The sequence below is a fragment of the Vanessa cardui genome, chromosome 18 (assembly GCF_905220365.1).
Source record: "Vanessa cardui chromosome 18, ilVanCard2.1, whole genome shotgun sequence".
NCBI lineage: Eukaryota > Metazoa > Arthropoda > Insecta > Lepidoptera > Nymphalidae > Vanessa > Vanessa cardui.
In genome coordinates, this window is record NC_061140.1 from 12,750,855 (window position 1) to 12,775,456 (window position 24,602).

General features: G+C 37.5%; 4 protein-coding genes across 5 annotated transcripts; 2 read left to right on the forward strand and 2 right to left on the reverse strand.

Annotated features, from left to right (window-relative positions):
• Positions 1-1,743: 1,743 nt before the first annotated feature.
• LOC124537388 (translin-associated factor X-interacting protein 1-like) lies at positions 1,744-11,325 on the forward strand. The gene is made up of 11 exons (XM_047114220.1): positions 1,744-2,929; positions 3,134-3,271; positions 3,813-4,000; positions 4,650-4,825; positions 5,143-5,269; positions 5,608-5,716; positions 6,238-6,404; positions 6,775-6,970; positions 7,426-7,578; positions 10,526-10,700; positions 11,137-11,325. Exons 1-11 carry the CDS (start codon positions 1,982-1,984, stop codon positions 11,298-11,300), a joined length of 2,541 nt encoding a protein of 846 aa, XP_046970176.1. The 5' UTR covers positions 1,744-1,981; the 3' UTR covers positions 11,301-11,325.
• A 699-nt stretch (positions 11,326-12,024) lies between these two features.
• LOC124537265 (WD repeat-containing protein 89) lies at positions 12,025-15,405 on the forward strand. The gene is made up of 7 exons (XM_047114043.1): positions 12,025-12,304; positions 12,570-12,790; positions 13,130-13,305; positions 13,663-13,926; positions 14,287-14,375; positions 14,943-15,045; positions 15,265-15,405. The coding sequence occupies exons 1-7, from the start codon at positions 12,156-12,158 to the stop codon at positions 15,397-15,399; spliced, it is 1,137 nt and encodes a 378-aa protein (XP_046969999.1). The 5' UTR covers positions 12,025-12,155; the 3' UTR covers positions 15,400-15,405.
• A 1,491-nt stretch (positions 15,406-16,896) lies between these two features.
• LOC124537389 (cysteine and histidine-rich protein 1 homolog) lies at positions 16,897-22,040 on the reverse strand. 2 transcript variants are annotated; one of them, XM_047114221.1, is made up of 7 exons: positions 21,599-22,040; positions 20,239-20,477; positions 19,849-20,016; positions 18,666-18,877; positions 18,166-18,323; positions 17,743-17,942; positions 16,897-17,472 (listed from the first exon to the last, which is right to left on the reverse strand). In XM_047114221.1, exons 1-7 carry the CDS (start codon positions 21,812-21,814, stop codon positions 17,445-17,447), a joined length of 1,221 nt encoding a protein of 406 aa, XP_046970177.1. In that variant the 5' UTR covers positions 21,815-22,040; the 3' UTR covers positions 16,897-17,444. The 2 variants fall into 2 exon arrangements, with proteins under 2 accessions (XP_046970177.1, XP_046970178.1); XM_047114222.1 differs by lacking the exon at positions 19,849-20,016 and having other exon boundaries at positions 21,599-22,032.
• A 1,166-nt stretch (positions 22,041-23,206) lies between these two features.
• LOC124537499 (SAP30-binding protein) lies at positions 23,207-24,358 on the reverse strand. Its single transcript, XM_047114368.1, has one exon. It carries the CDS (start codon positions 24,137-24,139, stop codon positions 23,273-23,275), a length of 867 nt encoding a protein of 288 aa, XP_046970324.1. The 5' UTR covers positions 24,140-24,358; the 3' UTR covers positions 23,207-23,272.
• Positions 24,359-24,602: the final 244 nt, after the last annotated feature.

A 24,602-nucleotide genomic window follows, 5' to 3' on the forward strand; every position in this document is an offset into this window, starting at 1 on the left:
ACAGCCCAAGATTTACGATGTTTCCAAATTGGGGATATAACATATCATACTTTCTCTATTTTTCTTCAGTTTGGAAATACAATTTTTTTGCTTAGCTTATACTACTTGCCCAAAAAGTAGATGGTGCTTTTGATAAATTAAATTATGTAAAAAGAAACGTATTGTTCCATAAAAATAATACTTAGAAACCGTTTCGTTATAAAATTCAAAGCATTGTGAGCTATATTTTAATCATCTAGTCATTTCTTTTTAGACACTTTCAGACTTTATACCATTTGGGAAGGTGGAGACAAATATATTTAAAAATCAGTTATCATCTCTGCATAATAAATGCTTTAAAAGGTTTTCGCTTATTTACAATACAACAACAACAACAACAACAACAACAGCCTGTAAATTCCCACAGCTGGGCTAAAGGCCTCCTCTTTCCTCACGATGTTTTCCTTCACCGCTGAGCACGAGATGAATTATAAAGACAAATTAAGCACATGAATCAGCGGTGCTTGCCTGGGTTTGAACCCGCAATCATCGGTTAAGATGCGCGCGTTCTTACCACTGGGCTTATACTAACTACAAATTTATTTTACTGCACTTAACAACCAACGAGTGATTCGTGCTTAACTGCTTACCTACCCATATATGAAACAATGTTAGAGCTACAATAAACAATTGACAAAGAATATTCAACTTTTACTGTGCCCCTGATAATCACTACAGAAACTAATCACTTGTTTTAGATAAAAGTATGATAACATTCTCTAACAATCACTAACTATGTTAACCTGTTTGAAAATGCAAAGCGCATCACCAAAATACGTTAAAGATATTGAACTTAAGATTCAATCGAAATTAAAAACAATTAAATGTACCAATTCAGAGTTATTAGAAACTAGACAGTTGCATATTGATGAAACTCTCGAGGTTTTGGAGTTTGAGTTTAGTGAAGTATATTTTGTATTCCAAAAGTGTATGAAGTGATCATTTCCATTATTACAGATCTATCAAGAGGCTTTTAAGGAATTAATTGATTACGCTATTTCACATTCGTCTCTTCTATTGAAAATTAAAAATGCTTATGAAGACGCGTTACAAATAAGAGACGAGAGAATTTCACAATTCATAATACAAGATGTAAGTAATAAAAATGCATTTAAGCATGAGCACATTCACATACTGATAAAATTATTAAAGTAGTCTCGACAGCTCATCAGTATACGTCAGGCCACTTAGCAATGCGATAGTCATACATTCGATTACGAAGCCAAAATGAAATACATTATTATAGTAATAAATATACCTGCTTTTTAGCATTCATTTTTAACGAAGTCATTATTTATTATTTTAAGAATAAATCGTAAATATTGTTTTGGTTACAAAAAGTATAGTAAGAAGTTTGTAGTTAAAGTTTAAAAATAAGATAAATATTTGACCTTACTAGACACATTAATCATGTTTATCTTTGTAACCATAACTATTTAATACCTAGAGGTTTTTATCATGTTACCTAATCGTATAATAATTAACATAGATTTATAATCATGTCAAAATATATAATAAAACATTGTAAATGAGAAAGAAAGTCTGTCTGTCTGTTTGTTATTTCATCATGAATGAATCACTGAACAACACAGATGGAATTGCAATTACCAATAACATTTTATTCGACACTCAACAATAAGCAACTAATTTATGGTACTTGAGCTTGACAGTGACAGAAAATTATTACGATCTTCTGTAGTGACAACTGATACTGACATTGACAACTGATAAAGCTTATCGTCGGTTCTCATTTCTCAGTTTTGGTATTGGTCGTTTTCCATGTTATTCGTTTGTTATGATATTGCTCAACAATTTCATTTTGTTTACATTAACTTTTAAGCGATAGTTACGATCATATCATTTTATTATATAGTAATAAATAAGACGCATATCACTATTATATTTTTTAAATCAGTTTAAACAAACTAAATATATCGTTAATATGTCATCTACATTTTCGCCGGATCCCAAGAAAGTTTACGTTCTGGATGGAGGGTTCTCATCCCAAATATCCCGACATGTAGGCATTTCAGCAGATGGTGATCCATTGTGGAGCGCTCGATTTCTTCGAACAAACCCGGAAGATGTCGTCAAAACACATCTAGATTTCATACGAGCCGGCGCTGATATAATAAGCACGAATACCTACCAAGCCTCAATAGGCGGATTTGTCAAACACCTTGGTGTAACCGAACAAGAAGGATATGAGCTTATTCGCCTTGCTGTAGACCTTGCTAAGCGTGCTAGAGACATATTTTCACAAGAGTGCCAAGAAAAAGGTATACCTCATCGGTCCATATTGATAGCAGGCTCTGTAGGTCCATACGGTGCCTATTTACATGATGGATCAGAGTATACTGGAACATACGCTGATAAGACCCCCGAAGAGGCCATGCGGGAGTGGCATAAGCCACGCATAGACACTCTGGTGTCTTCGGGTGTAGATTTATTAGCTCTAGAAACAATACCATGTCAGAAAGAAGCTTTAGTTCTAGTTGATATGATAAAGCAGTACCCAAATAAAAAGGCTTGGATATCTTTAAGCTGTAAAGATGATACAAATCTCGCTCATGGAGAGAACTTTCAATCTACAGCAAGAAAATGTTGGAATTCTAATCCTGAGCAGTTAATAGCCGTGGGCACTAATTGTTGTTCCCCTAAAATTGTAGCCAACTTGATGAGGGATCTAAGCGAGGGCATGAATGTCCCAATACCTATTGTCACTTATCCAAATTCTGGAGAAAAATATAATCCTAAAAGTGGGTGGGAGAAGAAAGAGGAATGCGAATCTCTAGAATATTTTGTGCATGAGTGGTTAGACCTCAATGTGCAGTATATTGGAGGCTGTTGTAGAACTTATGCAGAAGACATAACTCGGATTAAAAATAAAGTTCAGACCTGGTCTGAGAAGAAACTCCTTCAGTAAAATAGTTATGAGTTAGTATTTAGAAAGGAGAAACTAAATGGACTCAATAATAATTACTTTTTGTTGCATCAGTACAAATTTGTGAATTAAAATCTATTAAAATAAAAATTACTTATTGATGATATATTAGAATTATTATAATGATCATAATTTAATTACATATTACAGAAAGTTTTTGGCATATCTGTAAGGAAAAAACAACGAGATGAGAAAGTGAGAACATTGATGAGAGAAAGTCAAGAACTGAGGCAAGAAAACCTTAAATTAACTTTTGAAATATCAAGATTGAAAAAAGAATTGGGAAAGGTTCGTAAATTCTAGAAAACTGAGTTCCTAAATTAACTATAATGTCATTAATAACTCTTAGGACCACAATCTTTTTATACAAATAATTTTTATTTTTAAATTTATTAAATAAAACATTTTGTTATTGTGCATTTAATTGGGAACAATGCTATAGTTTGTTATGTTAATGTGTTTTTACTTTATTATACATTACATGTTTATGTTTTATAACTGTTTTATCGATGTTTTTCTTACACACCTTTATTATTTAAGAAAGTATCTTTTCTCAATTTAAGACATTTTTGAACACAAAAAAAATATTTGAGGGTACACCATACTTAAAAAGAACCCTATATCTTAATCCTTTACAATACATTCTAATATTATTATAGTAAATAAAAACTTATTTGTCAGTATGCAGCTTTTAAAAGAAATTGATTATTTTTTTTAATGTGCTTAGTAAATGTGGTTACTATTGAGAATTTAACTTTTAACCCTATTTATATATTTGTATAATTGTTATTCGTTATCAGTAATAATTAGAGGGACGATGTTGTTTTAGCTTTCTGACGACAAATTCTCTGATTACATAACACTAATGAAAGAACGCGACGCGCGTTACACACTTTACTTTGAGAATGTTGCTCTTCAGTTAAAATTGCGCGAACTAGACGGCTCTTCCCGATCTTCATACGTCGACGACGCGTACGGTGATCCCGTCGTGCTCAGAATTGCGTTAGAACGATGTCGGTAAGTATTGCCGACGCAGAAAGTAATAAATATAAGTAAACAAGTCGTATTGAAAATAAATTAAATGAATGAGTTTGAGAATAAATGACGAAAAACAAATATTTTTATTTAAATCTCTTGTCAATTAAAACCCAAATACTAAATTTAAATAATCTGTACTTAATGCAAAAGTAACCCTGTCTATCTATCTCTCTACTGCTCTGCGTTATGGTGAAACCACTGGACCGATTTTGTTGAAATTTAGTATGAAGAGAGCTTGAATTTTGAAGTAGATTTCTTCACCACCAAGCAAAAGAATAATATTTTCTTCAAGTTAAGTCTTGTCGCCAGAATCTTACCTTTAATTTTACTTAGTGGCAGGGTTTTGTGCCCTTGGGGTAGATACCATCTACTATCATACTACATCTACTGTCATGAAGCTATACTTAATACTGTTGTGTTCCATTTTGTGGGATGAGTAACCAATATAACTACAACCAAATGGGACATAGCGCCTGAGTTCCCAATATTGGTGGCGCATTGGCGATAAATACTTTCTTACAATGTTTTTGAGCAGAGGGGTTATTAGGTTCGCTCGTCCGCCAAAACAAAAAAAATCTCGGACGATGTAGATAAACCTTTCTCAATGTATTTTTGTTTTTAATTTAAGAGAGCAGCTGTCTACAACTCAAACCGAATTGAAAAGAGTAACAGACGAATATTCGGAGACGGTGCCCCGACGCGAACACGACAACTTGGAAGGCAAGTTCTACGACGTCTCCAAGAAACTGGACGCGCTGACTTCGGAATTTGAAGCTTTGCAGAATACACATAAACGCGTGTTAGGTAAGTCATTTTTTGAGAACTATGCAACGATAGTTAACTTGTTTTTAATATCTGATTATAATAATATGACCTTTGAGGTCTGACTGAACTGCGCCACTAATGGTTGCAATCAAAGAGTATCTGCGCAAGATATACCTGTTATAGTGCAGGAATTATTTATTTCACGGGATATTCTCCCGGGATACATTGACTGGGGCAATATAAAATTGAGGACCCAAGAAGTTAAACATTTTATATCTATCTTTTATGCTTCCTATGGGCTGGTTATTAATAGAGTTGGTTTGTATACTAAAACCAAAGTCGATTACGTTATACAGCTCAGAAGAAAGGCGTCGAAGAAGAATTGATGGAATGCAAGGAGCGCTGCAGAGAATTAGAGCGAGCGGGGACTCCCCGTCCACAGTGGGAGATTTGCGCGGACTTCATCAGCGGGGGTCGGGACCGGTATGGCCTTTGTGCATAATTGTTGTTTGTGACATAACTTGGTTAAGATGGTTTGTTTAAAAAAAAAAGTTAGTTATATCATCTGATACGGTGACACGTGCGGCAAAGTTATATTAGAACGTAGCAGAGTAACAGGTGTCATGGCAATCACTTCACTTTATTGATTGGAACATAGCAAAGCAAGCCAAGTACTGCTGTTTATTGGTACATAATTCGACAAGGAGGTGTAGACTGGTATCTACCCAGATAACTTTGTACAAAGTCCTACCACCTATTCTGTTTCGTATTGTATAAATATTTATGAATGTTTTGTATTGACGTGAAGGTTGTTGCCTCAGATGGTGGCAACTGGCGAGCGGCTTGTCGTCGAGAAACATGCTTAGAGTTTTACTGAAGGAACTCGGACCGGCCGCAGAGAGTGAGCATTTGGAGTATTTCGACGGACTGGTAGGTGACTACTCGCTTACTTAAGATATTGTAGCGGCCCTATGACACCTTAACTATACAAACTGAACTTTCCCACTGCTGGGCTAAGACCTCCTCCCGATTTGATAAGCAGGTTTCTGACATATTCCACAATACTTTTCAATTGCGGGTTGGTGATCAGTATGTACCCTAGACAAGAACCTGTAACTTTCCCACTGCTGGGCTAAGACCTCCCCCTTTGAGGAGCAGGTTTCTAATATATTCCGCCACGCTGTTCCAATACGGGTTGGCGATCGCTATGTATGCGCGGGCAGGGCTAGGAGCAGGTTTCTAATATATTCCACCACGCTGTGCCATGCGGGCTGGTGATCGCTATGTATGCGCGGGCAGGGCTAGGAGCAGGTTTCTAATATATTCCACCACGCTGTGCCATGCGGGCTGGTGATCGCTATGTATGCGCGGGCAGGGCTAGGAGCAGGTTTCTAATATATTCCACCACGCTGTGCCATGCGGGCTGGTGATCGCTACGCACGCGCGGGCAGGGCTCGGACCCCGCGGTGCCGCCGTACCTGCGGCACGAGGGCCGCGTGCGCAACCTGCGCCTGTCGCGGCGCGAGCTGCGCGTGGCGCTGGCGGCCGTGTGGGGCGGCAAGCGGCGCCACCCCGCGCTGCCCATGCAGGACTACCTCACGCAATACTTCGAGGAGAGGTGCGGAATCGAAATAGTAAAGTAAAAAGTAAAGTAAAGTAACAGCCTGTACATTTCCCACTGCTGAGATAAGGCCTCCTCTTCCATTAAGGAGAGGGTTTGGAACATATTCCACCACGCTGTTCCAATGCGGGTTGGCGGAATGCACATGTGGCAGAATTTCGATGAAATTAGACACATGCAGGTTTCCTCGCGATGTTTTCCTTCACCGCCGAGCACAAGATGAATTATAAACACAAATTAAGCACATGAATCAGCGGTGCTTGCCTGGGTTTGAACCCGCAACCATCGGTTAAGATGCACGCGTTCTAACCACTGGGCCATCTCGACTCGTCGGAATGCCCGTTGAATATGCAATTGTCCCTTCTAGGTACCACCAACCCTCAATTCGAGCCGAATGGGCCTACAACCTGTGCGCTGCGGCTGAGCAGATGCTGGACGAGCCGCAAGTGAGGCTGTTCTGGGGGGTGCTGCACGGGCAGCTCAGCGAGGACATCTACTGGGGCCATCGCGCCCAGTGGTACACGTTAAAGGAGCAGCTGTATAAGCATAGCAAGGACGGAGAGGTAATGTACTTGTAATGTTCACATATGTATATGATTGTAAGATCGTTTTACAAGTTACATATAAATATATATTATATTTAAATATCCACTCGCCGTGCACACACACCGTCTTCACCCACGCCCAAATCATATATTTTATATTCCCGCGCTTTCCGCGATGTGTGTCACTCGAGGGGACAGATACATAAATACACAGATAATATATATATCCATATACTATATAAGTCCAATAATATTTATTATATTATTACATATCTGTGTACACTACAGTACTAATATCTAAACAGTCTCTGAATTATATGTTCTAGAATAACTAGCTGACAAACAGACCTGACATTAGTACTTTAAAAAATGTTAGCAAACTTAGACTCTGAACCTCATGAAAAGAGATTTACAATGGTTCAATAGTTTCACAAATAAGGTGAAAATTAATAATTTACTCTTATTTATTATAGAATATTACAATTGAAGACTTTGAAAAAGTAACAAGATCAACTTTCCCGCTTAAAAGTGAAGTCGAAATCAAAAACCTGACAGATGTCATGAAGAAACAACTGAAACTGAAGATCAACGCAACTGACGTCAATTTGGATAAATTGTTTTACGAGGTCAGTTAAAATGATCAATGTACTTCATAATTCATTTATTTAAGTCAATAATTTTGTAAATCTTTGATCTATACTCTATTGCAACCATAGCAGGAGGCAGGGCCGCCGTAAGCGGGTGTGCAGAGCGTGCACTGCACGCGGGCGGCACGTCCAGGGGGCGGCAAATTGAGCAATACATCACGTACCTAATTCAAGTCATTATTATAATTCCTACAAATCCTTAAGTAGAATAAATTATTCAAAGCATCGAAAAATATCGCACTGAGTAAAGTTAAAAGTCCGTCGTCTGTTATCCTATGAAAAACAGTACTGTCAAAGTTAGGAGAATCCCCTTTAAGCTTCCTTATCACTTTGTAGATTAGGTATCCGTTACTTGTAGTAGGGTGTTGTCGTAGGGCGGCTTGAAGGGTATCGCGCCGTAAGGTATATTGGTGGCCGCTCGAAATAGCAGAGTTATGCCCTCCGCGCCCGGCTTGACGGGTTCGCTGTTGCAGTCGCAACGTGCTCAACGCCAACTTAGAGGTACAGCTGTGGGCCGCACATCGCCAGTTGAAAAAGGAGTTAGGTAAACAAAGAGCAAACCCCTATCGTAGTTTGCGAGGGAAGCTCCGGACACACGGCGCTCCTTATACGGAATAACTACCGCCAGATCTCCTGCGACTGGTCGGGGAAGTATTTCCGGGAAACAGGGCGGGCCACTCAACCATCGATGCCCTAAAACACCCTGAAGACCCGGACATTGGAGGCGGTGGTCCAAGGGAACGTAGTCCTAACGGTATCACCGGACGTGGCGAACGACTTCAATAGTCTTCCTTTCTTTTTTTTAATTTAATTTACGACATCCTCGGGCTCATAGCTGCCCATGCCTTTTTTTTATTTTACATTTATACACTTTGGCGTTTTATATTTTATATTTTTACATAACATCAGCAGATATTCGCTGGACTTCAAGCTCACCGTCGTCCTTTAAAGACCACGCACTTAGATATCACGAGTTGCCTTCCTATCTCAGAAGGCCGTTGGGGTATACCTCCACGATCAGGTGATCCTTTGGGAGGGGGCGATGGACGACTTGTCCGGCGTCTGAAATTGGTTTTGACTGGCTCCTGCGGGCACCGACCTTGCCCGGGATGGGTGTGTTATCCTACGCAGACGACGCCCTCATCACGGTGACGGGGCGAACCTTTCAGATGGCGGCCCTAAGGTCGGAGTGTCGCTCACGGTGGATCGAATCGAGATGCTGGTCTTGAAGGTTTCTCTAACTAAAACGGAAGCCCTCCTAATCCACGGTCCTCGCTGAGGTCTCCTCGAGGCGCGTCTACCGCCCTCCAAGGAACGGTAGTTAAGGCGCAGATACATATGAGGGATCAGGGCTTCATCCTGGATGTTAGATGGAGCTTCGGGCAACATTTTGTCCAACTCAGCTTTAAGCTCATCAATGCCAACGTAGGAGGACCTTAAACACCTTGCCTGCGTGCGCTCTATGGCATGGTATTTTTTTATTTATTGTAAATCAATAAATCTAATCCAATCCATCAGCTCATTTCCGTCCACGGCTGGACATAGGCCTCTCCAATTGCACGCCACTGAGATCATTCTTGGGCTACTCGCATCCAGCTCCTGCCAGCCGTCTTGCGTAAGTCGTCACTCCACCGTGCCCGAGGTCGTCGGTTCTGCGACAAATATGGCCAGCCCACTGCCGCTTCAGCTTACTAATCCGGTGGGCTATGTCGATGACTTTGATTCTCTGGCGGATCACCTCATTTCTGATGCGATCCCGCACAGAAACGCCGAGCACTGCTCTTTCCATAGCACGCTGAGCGACTTTAAACTGTTGGACCAGCCTTGCCGTGAGTATCCACGTTTCGGCTCCGTATGTCATGACGGGTAGGACGCATTGATTGAAGACTTTCGTCTTAAGGCACTGTGGGATCGACGATGTAAAGATTCGACGTAATTTTCCAAACGCTACCCAACCTAGCTGAATTCTTCTATTCACCTCGTCCTCAAGGTTGTTTCTACCTAATTGCAAAGTCTGCCCAAGGTAGACATATTTTTGAACAACTTCTAGGACGGTACCGTGTATCGCAATCGATTCCGGTCAAACATGTTCATTGAACATGACTTGGTTTTATCCAAATTTATTCGTAGGTCGATGCGCACAGAAGAATCAGCCAGATCGTTCAACATCTGTTGTAGGTCAGCGTTTCTGCCACGATGACGATGTCGTCTGCAAATCTCAAGTGAGAGATGTATTCGCCGTTGATGTTGATGCCCAGTCCTCAGGGGAAATAACGTCCCCTTGTCTCACTCCTCGATGCGATGGTTTGGGATTTGTTTGCTGATTCTGTACTTGGACGGAAAATACACCTATTCGGTTGGACTCCCTTAATGCTCGTAACAAGGCTCTTATCTTACGGGACCGTGGGAACAATGCTGCTGACCCGCTTCGCCGAAGAAGACCAGAAGAAGGGGTCTTCGCTATGGATGTCTTCTCCTCCCGCCATATGTGTCCCGGGGTTAAGGGTTTCTGTAGTTATGTAGTTCCCTGAGAACTCCCTAGGAAGTGGAACCCCGCAGAGGTGAGCCTACCGTCAGGACATCACGGTAGTGTGCACAAACGATATCGTGAGATCCTCCAAAAAGACGCAGTGGCTTTTTTAGCAGGTGTACATCCCGCCCCCCACCTCATATGGAGGAAAAATGGTATGCGTTTTTACAGCGAGAAAAAAGGGCGGCATCATAGGTATTGCACGCGGGCGACAAAACAGCTAGCGGCGGGCCTGGCAGGAGACTAAATAAATAATATTGACAGCTAATTGACGCAATATCATTGGTTGAGTGCTTGATTAATCTATAATATTATCTATACTGCTTTTATTGTCTTTAAAATTGCAGACGGCTCATGTATTATACATATTACTAGGAGTATTTTTTTCATTTTAAGAATGAGGAGGGCTTCGATCGCGTAGAATTCGCCAGAGAATTGTACAGGCAACGACAACTGGCTCAAGACAAATACATTCGCGAAGTGGTGGCGGAACTCGGCGGGAAGCAAGCCAACAAGACCGTCACTGTCGACAGCTTGAAGCGAGCCTTCGCTATTGTCGATCCGGCGATAAGTATGCAATACCGTATATATGACGTGGCTTCTTACAAAAACTTTATGTTGTATTGTAAACTCAAACTCAAATAACTTTATTCAATATAGAAGTATTTCACATTATTATTGATGGTCAATTGAAAAAGTAGCACCGGTTCGGAAAATAAAATACCCTGACCTGAGAAGAACCGGCAAAAGAAACTCAGCGGGGTTTTTTTTCTCATATATAAATCCGATGAAGTTTACATCAAAATGTTGATGTGATTTTCATATAATTTATATTAAATGTTGCGTATGATTGTAATAAATAAACATTTTTTGAATAGTCATCACCAAAAACCGTTCAATCCTTTTTAATTGGATATGTGTCTTGAATAACGTTTGAAGCGATTATTCACAGACAAAAAAATAAAATATTTGTTAATTGTTTAAAATTGATGACGCGACCATTACAGATCACATCCGCATGGAGCGCTACATCCGCTGGGCGTTTTCGGAGCCGACGGCGGAGCTGAGAAGTATCGGGCCACTACCGCTGCGAGCGCTCGTGGCGCGACTCGCGGCCGGCGACATCGAGCGCGTCGGCCAGCGCCACAGGGGAACCAGGAGACACAAATAATTATTGCATTTATATTGTTGCACATATGCTATATAATTATTCATTTATAATTTTTAATTAAAATAAAAATATTCATTCTAAAATGTTTTTTTTTTTTGTAAAGGTTGCAAACATGCATTAAAATGATAATTAAATTGTACATAAATTAATGAAAAACTTAAAGTGGAAATGTCCGTCTAGTTTAATACCTCCTAAAGATAGGCGGTATTAATCTAGTAGGATAGCGTATTTTTCAAATCAAATCAAAATAATCTTTATTCAAGTAGGCTTTCATAAGCACTTTTGAATCGTCATTTTACAATTAAGTAAAGCTACCACCGGTTCGGAAAGTAGATTCTACCTTTAAACAAGCTGTTGCACATTCGATTTCGCTCCGGCACAAGCAATATAAATTATATTATAAGGTCATGGAAAATTAGAAACTCTCGCAATATTCGCTTAAGATTCACGTACCTACTGCGGCAATTAGACTCATAAATATAACTAATGGGATAATTATTACAATTAGTTAAGAATTTTATTGAAGATTTATAATATACTAAAAAGTTGATTACATATTTCGAAATTAATATTTACGAATGTTTGAATATGATTAATTACATCGATTTATTGCACGACTCTGAAACGGAATAAAATATTCGATAATATGAACGAATTCAATTAAATCGATTTGTACGCAATCATTGACAGAATCTCCAGTTGACATCCGTTGCCACTTGACTGTGACAGTTCAATAATAAATATTAAATGACAATTTCAAATCATGCCGCTGAGATAGGTTATAAAGCCAGTTAATCGTCGTATTTTATTGTTTTATTCTGTTTAAATTTATTCTGAATTCTAATATCTATCAAAATGACTGATATAATAGAAAACGAGGAAATAGATAAAGATACAGTGACTCCGGAGGAGTTAGACAATTTATTTAGCCAAAAGTATAATCTGCTAACTGAAACTGCAGTTACATTAAAGAAAACTTATATTAATAAACTAAGTTTAACTAAGTAAGTAATGGTACCAAAAATAAATATATCTATTCACATTTTTATATGTAACTTATAGTTTATCCTAAGCGAAGTAAAAGTTTTCGTAATAAAGTACGATATTTTTTTAAATAAAATTGTTAATAATTAAAGAAGGCATTCACAAAAGTATATCGAGTTACATATTGTTTTAATTGATCAATATCGTTATATTCAGATGGAAGTGAAAGTCGTAATATGCTAACAATTTTCCATGTTTACATATTATATTTTCACTTAATTACAGATCATTAAACTTAGCAGTCAGCTTACTAGACAATAGTATTGAGGTATATAAGATTGAAAAATCCTCAATCAGTCAAGTATGTAAGCTAAGCGGCCATCAGAAAGCTCTAACAGAATTAGTGTTCAGCCCCAAGGAAGACTATTTGCTTTATTCAGCTGGACATGACGGTATTAAATTATGGGACACAAGAACCAGTGGCCTGTGTGTGCAGGAGTATAAAGGTATATATTATAACTAAATAATGTTGCTTATTTCATTAATAGTATAAGTTTAATGGCCTATTAGTGGCAAATAGACCTTTTGTCCAATTTAACAAGGGATAAATAGGATCAAAACATACATTTATATATTCCATTCAATATACTTATAGCTCTGCTATATTATGCACATTTGTAACTTCAGTTTAGTACTTTCAGGCTGACAGATATGGTTGATTAGTTTGTTGTTGAATAATTATTACACAATTATATCTTTCTTATATATAAAAATATAACTGTCATTTTCTGTAATTATAACTACTATAAAATTTAGCTTATTATTATTCTATGTTTAAAATTCAGAGGAGGAGGATACACCTGCAAGACCTTATGATGCTATGGACATTTCCTGCACTGGTCGTGTTATCTGTGCCGGGAGCCAGTTAGTACAAGAGGATGCATACATTGTCTTCTGGGACCAAAGAAATCCTCAACCACTTGGTGGTTACTGGAACTCTCATACTGATGATATTACACAGGTATATTATAAGATACATGATGGAATAAGTTGGCTTGCAATGTAATATAGTACATATATGTCAAATAGTTGAGGCCCACTATGGCTTTACTCGTACTTTAGAGGCTGAGTGTTAGTTGTTAAGCATTAAAAAGTTGTCTCTGTTCTTCTTAGGGGTTCAAGCATTAACTAATACCAAAATTCATTAAATATAATTATGTGGTTTTGCCTAGAAAGACCAACAGATAAAGACAGAGTTACATTACATATACATACATTCACATTCATAATACAAACTTACTTAAATTAACCTCAATTGCTGAGCCAACTTGTCATACTACAATAACTCCAATGAATTGAAAAATTATCCATGTTCCAGGTTAAATTCCACAAGGAAAAGACAGAAATTCTTGCTACCGGATCACTCGATGGCCTTCTCAATGTGTACAATCTAATGGAAGAGACAGAAGATGATGCTCTTACATATTCCATGAATGTGGAGAATTCAGTGGAGAAAATCACATGGCTGAATGAAAATCATGTAGCTTGCATCACCCAGTCCAATGATTTGCAGACATGGGACGCAGGTACTGGGGACATCATCAAGACATATAATAGGGATAAGATTGCTAGGAGTATAAAGGTAAATTATTATTATAAAGATAATTAGTTATTTGTATGAGATAATATATTAACTTCGAGGTCTATAGTATATTTATTATGCATATATTATTTAGTCCAATCACTTGTCTAGTGCATTCTCCATTAATTTTAAATATTAAAATTGCAATCTAAAACAAAACATTTTATTTGGTGGTAAGATGTTGTCCATCAACCTATAACATAAAGAAAAAGCATTTGTTTTTAACTTGCAAGTTTTTCCTTAATACAGGGTTGTAATCATTGTAAGATACAATTAATTAATTTTGCTATTTGTATTCTTATTTAAATGTGGAACTGTTTAAATGATTTAAAATTATAATTTATAAATTTTCAATTTCAGAGACATAGATCAGATGACTGCTACCTTGTGGATGCATTCACATCTACTGACAATATGGTGATATTGGCTGGATCATATGGAGGAGATGGGTAAGGACTCTCTATAAATAATAATTTAATTATTAATCTATGAAATTTGATTGCTGGAAAAGCCGAGCTACTTTCTTGCTGCTTCTGTTCAGTTTAATCAATATTCTGAATCTGTGGTAACTTTAAATGTTACCCTGTAGTATGCTAATTGAACAAAGTATATTTTGATTTGTGTTGAATATTTTAATGGGCTCTTTTAAAGTGTATATGCTATAAAGTTCAGCATTATAGTTCAAAAATTCTGCTTTAGTTAAGGCAACTCTTTGTGTCAAGATTGTAAAAAGTACTTTAAAATCTGAAAGTAAAAATTCTCATAATCCTCCATTATTATTCTTCTTCTTCCTAATCATCTGATTTTTTTTAATGATAATGAACGAAACACAACCTTTAAAATAAAAAAAACACAGTCAATTATATACCAACATTTGGAATATTCTTTTTTAATTTGGAAATCAATCTGTAAATAGGACATTTTGCATTTGCCTTTATATTAATTTAATGACTAAGAGTCAGTTCCTTAATGAATCAATTTACTTTTATTTAGAACTTTGTTATCCTTAATTACAGGACGGTATTAAGGTCAGTGACGGAGATGGGGAAGAAACTGCAGCCTACTACTAATTTCACCAAGAACAAGCAAGTTGTCAGATGTTGTTCATATGATGATGATGTAAGAAATCCTTTTATTACCTAAATGTATACATACAATTACACAAAAACACCCAGACAGATTTATGCCAATCGATATTGGCAGTGTTGACTATTGGCCGATTTGCCTGTCCACGCATAAGTTTTTCCATTGAGATAAAAAACCTATATATCCACTACATTCACAAAGTACTGCCTGTCATGTAATGTTATAAGTAACACTTATTTTAATAATTTTCAGCATGACTTATTAGTAACCGCCGGCGAGTCAGGTTTAATAAGCGTTTGGAACACTGACAGCGGTCTGGAGCCGGTAACCATCACTAAGAAACTTAAGAACCAGAGTCTACACGACAAGAGACATAAACCATATTGATATTCATTTCCTTGTTTTATTTAACCCGCATGCTTTTTACAATACAGTAGAACAGTGTCGGATTACAAATTTGCCGCTAGTAAGCTACTGCCCCTACTGACTTTTGAAGTTTGTTTAGTTCACAATCACAATTTATTCTGAAAATAAAAATTTATGACTTGCTTTCTATCGACCTCATTACATCGGCTTTTTCCCGTTATTAGTATGATTATGAACTAGGTGATATTTCTGTCAGTTACTAGATTATTTTTGCAACCCATTATGTAGTGACGTGTGTACGGATTACGGACGTAATGTAATAATAATAATGTAGACATATTATTGATACCGTTAGATAAAGACAATTTGGGCTAAATTATAGCCTAGGCTCCAACTTACTTAGCCTATTGGTAAATCCGCCACTGCAGTAGAACCTAGTTGAATCGAACCTCGATAAGTTGAAAACCTCTAACATCTCGAAAAAATATCTTGTTCCCTTCCGTCCAAACATAAAAAAACCGTCATTACTCGAAATGTCAACCCTCTATTAGTCGAAATAATCAGTGAGTCCTTCCAAGCCATTTTGGTACATATACACCCTCCGTAACACGAAAAATTAAATTTTACCTCTGTATCTTGAATATTGCAATTTTACAAGGTTTACAACTCGACTATTTGATTTATTACTTCTTTTACTCAAATATTTTTCTAGTTATTTTAGCTCTCTAACTCATAATTTATAAAAATGAATCTCAACCTATGTCGAATCAAAATCTGCCTAAGTTGAAATTGTCTCTAAGTCGAAAACTCTATAACTCGATTTTTTTGGTGTCTCCCTTGCTGTTCGACTTATAGAGGTTCTACTGCATATACATAGTTAGGTATAGTATATTAAAATACGACATAGAACTCGATCGTGAAACAAGACTTGAACAGCGTCTTCAATGGTCGGACCGATCTTGGAGCGCTCTGTTTGTTTCTAACTTTGAAAACAAAGTACCGTTGTCCTACAGTAACTATTCGACCCATAACTTTTTGTATTCGATTTCGATCGAGATAATTATAACAAGGAACATAATATTTTTTTGAACCTTTGGTCTATTCTGTAATCTTGTTCCACTTACACAACTCGAAACTCGACGACGAGTACGACACGAGCTTGAGATGTCAGAATGTGAACGACATTGACTAATTATTCTAAATAATATAAGATATACGATTCAAAATGGCGTATCACTGTAAGTCGGTTGTCAATATTTCACGAGTGAGATACGATGTCATTTCTTACAGAAACTTACTGCAGCTGTTACAGGTATTCACTCTTCTGTAACTCTGACACTATATGCAACATATCATGATTAGAAAGTAAGTTAAGAACATGTTTTACATGTGTAGCTGAACCTTTAAATATTAATATACGCATGCAGTAACCCGTATAGCAAAGGAATCCTAAATCATATAGTCGAAATAAAACCCAAAGCTGTCATTTTACTATTTTATTTTTAAGAATATAGCACATCATTTCAATTTTAAAACAAAATTTACTAAATACAATTAATTTTATTACCATAAAATTATTTTAATAAACAAAAGTACAACTAATAATTGCGCTATAATAATTTCATGTTACTTACCTAAGTATCATATGACACATAATTTAATGCACTCAAAAATACAAAGAAAAAAATGTAAATTGTCGTTTTATGAAAAAAATAAATATCAATTTGAATCAGTCGATTGTTTGATACCAACTTTGTATTTACTTTTACTATCTACAACGAATTATCTTAAACAATATTTGTACTCAGTTATAATCATCAAATTCTTTGAACAAATTACAAACTAATATTCGATTATATATTTTATTTCTCAAACACAAACACATAATGGACATTTTATAGTACAGGTTAAAAGAGAACGTTAAATTAATTAATTACAATTTACGTCTAGATTATAAAAACGGATTTATGTCAACAATTATTTCATTCAAGTATGTTTAAAAAAATATTGCATCAATCTTTGGTTAGTCCAAAGCAGAATATTCATTGTTATAGATTCCGTGCCCATCATTTATTCGTCAAAAACATAATGAGCCTGAAACAAAAACGAAGACATTATTATAATCACGTTTTTACGATATGTACTTATATGATGAATACGGTCTGTATACGTCGTGTCGCACTACAAAAGAATTCTAATAAACGACCGAGCTATATTATCTCGGTGTGCGTGCGTGTGTGTGTGTGCGTGCGTGCGTGCGTGCGTGTGTGTGTGTGCGTGCGTGTGTGTGTGCGTGCGTGTGTGTGTGTGTGTATGAGTGCGTGCGTGTGTGTGTGTGTGTTTGTGTGTGTGCGTGGGACGCACCGGAAGTGTATGGCCTTGTTGGAGAGCAGGCGGTTGGTGTCGGCGGCGTCGTGCAGCGGCAGCGCGCGCGCGGGCGCGGCCTCGTCGTCGCGGAAGGCGTGCGCCGCCAGCGCCGGCGCCACGCGCGCGTCGCCGTACGGGCCGCGCACGCACACCCACGACACGCACACGGCCGCCGACGGCTTGCTCTTCAGGATCAGCTGCCGAATCATACTACAATCTGAATCTGAGTCATGTTGCGAGCACCCGGCAGCGTGTCTCGCGATTACATTTACATTTCTGAATTAATTATATTAAAAAAATATTAGAAATCATCGGCCATCACTCATCGGCGTTCACACTCCACAGCGGTGGTGAAATAAATATTCGACAGAGATTAAATGTGGCGCAATGAATCAATTGTGCATGACAATTTGTAAATACCTGATAGGTGATCTCTCTCTGCGAACTCTGAGTGGGATCGCGCTGGTTCTTGTTAACGAAAGCCTTCACGACCCACTGGTGGGCGAATGCGGAGAACCGCGACGTCTCGTAGTACAGCTTGTGCAGCTCCTCCGTGCGATATGGCTTTAGCTGCAAATCTGACGAATTAATTCTATTAAGACATTTGACAAATCTCGCCAACTAATACTAATATGTCGCCGACCGCGAAATAAAGCGGGACGAGGGGAGCTGAGATGGCCCAGTGGTTAGAACGCGTGAATCTTAACCGATGATCGTGAGTTCAAATCCAGGCAAGCACCACTATATATATGTGCTTAATTTGTGTTTATAATTCATCTCGTGCTCGGCGGTGAAGGAAAACATCGTGAGGAAACCTGCATGTGTCTAATTTCATCGAAATTCTGCCACATGTGCATTCCACCAACCCGCATTACTTTTCTTTTTTACTTTCGAGGGGAGCTGCCGACGGGCAGGAGTACCGTTGAAGGTGATCTTCTCGCAGGACAGCAGGTCCAGCAGCTGCGTGTAGACGAGCAGGTCGTCGGCGGCGCGGCGCTCGCGGCGCGCCAGCAGCTCCAGCAGGTCGGCGGCGGAGCGGCGCGGGTGCGCGCACGCCGCCTCGTGCGCCGCCGCGCCGCGCGCCGCGCCGCGCCAGCCGCAGCCCAGCGACGCGAAGCGGCAGCTCGTCACCCTGCGCCCACGGACACACTCACACTGCCGACCGCACTCGCGCACACGACACTCGCGCCCACACTCGGCTCATTAGGGGTTGTCCATTAATCACGTGATCTCTTTTTAGCATTTATTAACCCCCCCTCCCCCATTGGTGATACGTAGTGAGGTTTAAGACCACCCCCCCTCCCCCTTCTCAACATCACGTGTATTTTTAGTACCTACAACGAATCTTAAAATTTTTCTGAATATTATCTTAATTTAAATACAGGTATAAACTATAATCTTATTTTATTCTGAAATTAAGGACCATATTTGTTTAAAAATCGCGCATTAGACGAAAAAATAAATACACGAGATGTCTTACTACACCCCCCTCCCCTTGTTTTATTTTCGTGATTTATATCAAACCCCTCCCCCCCCCTTTCAAGCCTCACGTGATTAATGGACAACCCCTTAGTTTGGTTCGCATTCGGACCGATCGCCTTTATCCTATCGAGCTTTGACTTCATTTGACGACAAATTTTGTTTCGATCGGTCGGGAGGTCTCGGATGGAGTATCGCTTTCGCGCTATATTTAGTTTACACTTATTAGTACGATTAGTGGCTGCGATATCATTCCCGGTGATCCGAGATGTGGTAAAATTCACGAAAAAACGTCCTACGTGCGATCGAGTATGCAATGTCCGGGAACGGCTGATATATGATATATATATATGCATCATATCGGTATAAGTAAAGGTCCGGAATGGGGTTTATCATTATTTTACTCGTGAAGGGAAGCGACGCCCTCTGATTTACTTTTAACTCTGTAGCTCAATTGGGATCGCTGATGTATTGCGATCGTACACATGCTCTGGATACGACATGAGATAGAGAAAAATAGACTTGAGAAAGGCGAGTGTTAACGGTGAGTACAAACGTAAGCGTAAAAGCGACAGTTTAGTTGTCGGTCACCAGCGCCATAGACCATAGTGAAGGCTAACACACCTGTGGTACCTACGGCGCTTGACCGAAGCCTCCGTGACCTCAGAGATGAAGTAGGTTCTTCTCAGGGCAGATATCAGGAGCCAGTACACACTGGTCACTATGCGAACCAAACCAGCGAAAGGATTACGAGGTGCCGAATCGACAACCAGTTGAGAAAACTTGTAAGGCCTGGGGAGGAAATCGGAAATCAGCCCCGAGTGGAACGAAATAAAGGACGACGTTAACAAAGACTTCTGCTACACTTGGGGCACAATAGGTTATAAAAATATATCTCACTTGAATGAAGTAGCATTACAGAAAATATTATGAAATACCATATACACATATTTAATTCTATTAAACGTGTAGAAATATTTTTTTACAAACATTGCTATCTGATTTGTGGTTTACCTCTCTTCACATATTTTCTCCTCGTGATGCTGGAGAGAGTGCCGTGGAAACACTCGAGTGCAGTGCTTGCACTCCAAAGGAAGTTCGGAAACTGTCTTCTCGACAGCCAGGTTCCTCGAAGACAAGGTTTTGGAAATCTCCACACGACAGTTGGGACAGGTGGCTGTCTCGTCGCGTAATCGTGCGTCAGCGAGCAAGTGATTGAAGCAAGGCGCACACATTAAGTGGCCATTACTACACTGAAAATTAACCAGCGTTGAGTAACATTTCATAGAGACAGAAACTCTGTGGGAACACATTCTTAAGAGAGAATTTGCAAAATTGCAGTGATATTGTCGGCAAATTAATGGTTATGAATAATATTTTATAAATGTCACTGTGTAAATATAAATTATTAAAAGTTTAATATATATATTTTTTGTTCAAAATAAACCTAATGTTTCATTCTTTTTATTAGCAATTTTAAAAATCAATAAGTAATAGAAACTATTAAAAATATATAGTAAAATAAAATGTAGTGTGTATGGGTGTATTCTACCTGAGCCGCTCATGATTTGTGGACCCTGAAATCAAACTATAAAGATTCAGATAATAAAAATTTCAATTTTGTATCTGTTACTGTCCGTTAACTATTTAATACTCTTTTTTAATGAATCTATTATCAGTCGCATAAACAACATAATGACAAATTGATTTAAATTGTTGTTAGAAGTTACATAACATACCTACATAAACTTGCATTTAGTATTCTATATATGTATTACTCGTCTTGATAGCTAATCTTGAAACTGATTTTAAAAACAAGTAATTTTATGATACAATTTTAATTGTGATTCTGTGGGTTAGGAATGGGGTACTTCTAAGGTGTTTCAAAGAAAGAACTACATTTCACAAATAAATATTTATTGACGTGAAATGCTACAAAAAATGTACATACTACATAATTCCATTAATGGTGAGATCATACACTAGTAAACTGTATCATTACAATATCACAGACTCTTAACCGTAACAAAAATGTAACAACTTAACTATGCAGAGAGTACATGGAAGTCTATAGTCGCCATTAATTTTAAACTAATCATAATATCCGTCGACAATTTCACAAAATAATAACTAAAACACATCAGGATGATTTGAATAAAATAATCTTACACAGCACATAATTTCCAAATGATGCCATCGTAGTTGATCAATTACAAACCACAACTTGAATTATATAAATTTTATAACTAAAAATAAATATTACGAAATCGGAAACTTTTAGTTAATGCAACGCAACATCTTATTTTATATAAAACAATAAAAATTTAAAACAGCTGATGAGACAAATTAGTGGCTATCAGCTGTTTTGAAATACCTGATACACGGCCGCCTGCGGCAAGTCCAGACAAACTGCGCAACACAATATGCCCCCCAGTCGATGCTCCAACTTTTCAATCTGCTCATTTTCTATCAGTACAGTTTTACGCTTTTTAGGCGAAGGCCCTTCGTCGTCTTTAAGATTTGATTCGATTATATATTCAGTATTCTCGCTGGAAGAAGGCATGGGATCACCCTCAGGTGCCTCAGCCATTTTCGAGAGAGAAAATTGAATAAAATACGACCTACAACACAATGTCAACGCACTAATGTCGGGCACTCAAAACTGACAAATAGGTATAAACAATTTTCATTCGCGAACAAAGGTTTGTTGTGTTTATATAGATTTTCAACGCCCCCCTCACTTCATTCCCTTACGGGTGATGAAGTACGAGTAGAGATTTTAACAGATACGTTATTGCATATTGGCATCGCTAAATTTATGGCAAAAATCGCGTACGCAGCTTAGATAAAATTATAATTTAATTTTTAAGTAAACATTAAACTGTTTCACAAATCACATTAATTTTTTTTTGTTCTAATGCTGCATACATACTCTCGCATGAGCCGTGAATAGCGCAGGCTTAATCTAGGCAAACGTATTGAGGAATTCTAATTAGTAGTTTAATTTATAATAACTTGACAGTAGTACTATATAAAAAAATAATTTAGAATATTATTATATTGTTTGACCAATGTTTTCAAAACTGACAAATAAGATCGCACGTCTGTTTCCTTGCAAGTTTGCAGTAATCAGTATATTTCGCATGTCTGAGAGTGTGGTTAATCCTTTTGTATCATGTTTTTTTTTTTAATCAAGTAAAAAAAACGGACACCGTATACCGTATACAAGTGTCTAAATTCGTAAAAATTGTTCTTTCGTTCATCGTTGGGTCAGATCGAACAATATTACTTCTAACATATAAATGATTATAGCCACATTATGTAGAAGTTTTAAAACTTTATAGCAATAGATATATTTATATCTGTTATATACGTTTTCACAATGAAACCTTTATAATTCAAAAGTAATCGAAACATACCATAATAAATAAGTTAAATTTAGTTAAAATAAAGTAACAGCTGAGATAAGGCCTCCTCTTCCATTGAGGTGATTGTTTGGAACATATTCTACCACGCTGTTCACATGTGGCAGAATTTAGATGAAATGAGACACATGCAGTCATGCAGGTTTCCTCGCGATATTATCATTCACCGCCGAGCACGAGATGAATTATAGACACAAATTAAGCACATATATATATAGTGGTGAACCTAAGGTTAATATGCACACATTCTGATCACTGGGCCATCTCAGCAATAAATTTAGTTGAACATTTAAAAATGTAGTTTGAACATACACATTGCATCAGTTTTAATGTATAGACTTGTTTACTATTTTATTACTTAGGTATACTTTACTATGAGGTGATGAAAAACATTTATTGTTATTTATTTTTAGGAGAAACTCCCAATAAAGGGAAAGTTTACAAGTCATTACTATGAGTATGCAATAATAGTTTTATACCAAATAGTCTATTTTAGCTACACTATTAAAACTTAAATAGTTGTATGACATTGAAAAAAGTATGAAATAATGCAAAGACATGTTTTACTCCTTTTATTTGTTATAATTTAATTTAAGAATGTGGTTGAAATCTTTCATTTTAGGTCATATTTTTGCTTTCTTTGCAATGGATCCAAAAGCAGAAATGACTGTGCCTTTAGTCCCCGTAACATTGCTGGTGAGTGGTTGCTGGAGAAGACCTGGTTGCTTGATGCTTGGTTTGTTAGCAACATTTGGAGCAGCTTGATCCCATTTTGATTTTCGTTTTTTATCTTCATCACTGTCTGACTTCTTTGCTACACCAGAGATGAAATCAAATTTTGACATTTTATCCTTTTTCTCTTTCTCTCGTTTCTCCATTTCTAATTTCTGTACTCTTGCAAGTTCATCATAGTATGATTCTTTACCCCACTTGAGAGGATCATATATTTCTGGGGGATAGTTTGTATCTAACTCATTTATATCACAAAACTGTATAAGTTTTTCATATATACTAGGATTCCTAAAGTTCTTTTTATCTTGTATAATTTTATTCATGTCGAGGCCTTCTGTCATCATGCGGCTGTAAAACTTAGCTATTGTGTCTTGTAATTCCTTGGGACATTTCCCCTGAGGCTCAGGGGGTATAAGAACTCCATCTTCGGAGTCCTCAGGTTCAGAACGAGGAATGGCCTCATCGGTGTCAGTCTCCATTGACAATCTCCTCATGTCATCTTGATTTTCAGTACTTGGTGACAAGGGTTCTTCGTCAGATACAATTGTGTCATCGACATATGAAACAAGTCTTCTTTTAGGCGAAACGGGTGCTGATGCTGTTTGTTTTGTTTCGTCTACATTTTTTGGACTGGTGGGTAGCGATTGTGTGATACTAGGTTCTTCTTTATCTGGTGTCTGCTGGCCATCTTCCATATCCTCCTCGCCTTCGGAATCTGTGTAAGTCGCTGTGAGAGATGCTAACGCCTGTGAAGTCATTTTGGTAAACAAGATCGACTAGGTCGTAACTTCCAGGGTGTTTCAATTTCGTTAGTAGATTTAAAGATTCGTAATGATATAACCCATTTATTAATAAAACTTGAGTTTTCTAATTATTTTTAATTTTTACCAAGTAATTGTAAAGGTTATTAAATAGCTTTTGACATATGTTGTTTACTGATTTTTGTCTATATAATAGATTAACTGACAGCAAATGACAATTGAGTATTGACATGAAACATATCTTATGCAGAGTACAAAATCAATACGGTATTAATATTATACAATTTTAAATAGTATATGATAAAAGCATACAAAAAATTTAACACATTTTTATCATACTTATTAAAAAATATACAGAGTTATATTCATATAGTCTTTTTTTTTATTTCAAGTATTACAATTAAATGAATTTACCTTATAAATAATTTAATGTAGCCTTATAACTCATAAAAATGATGTC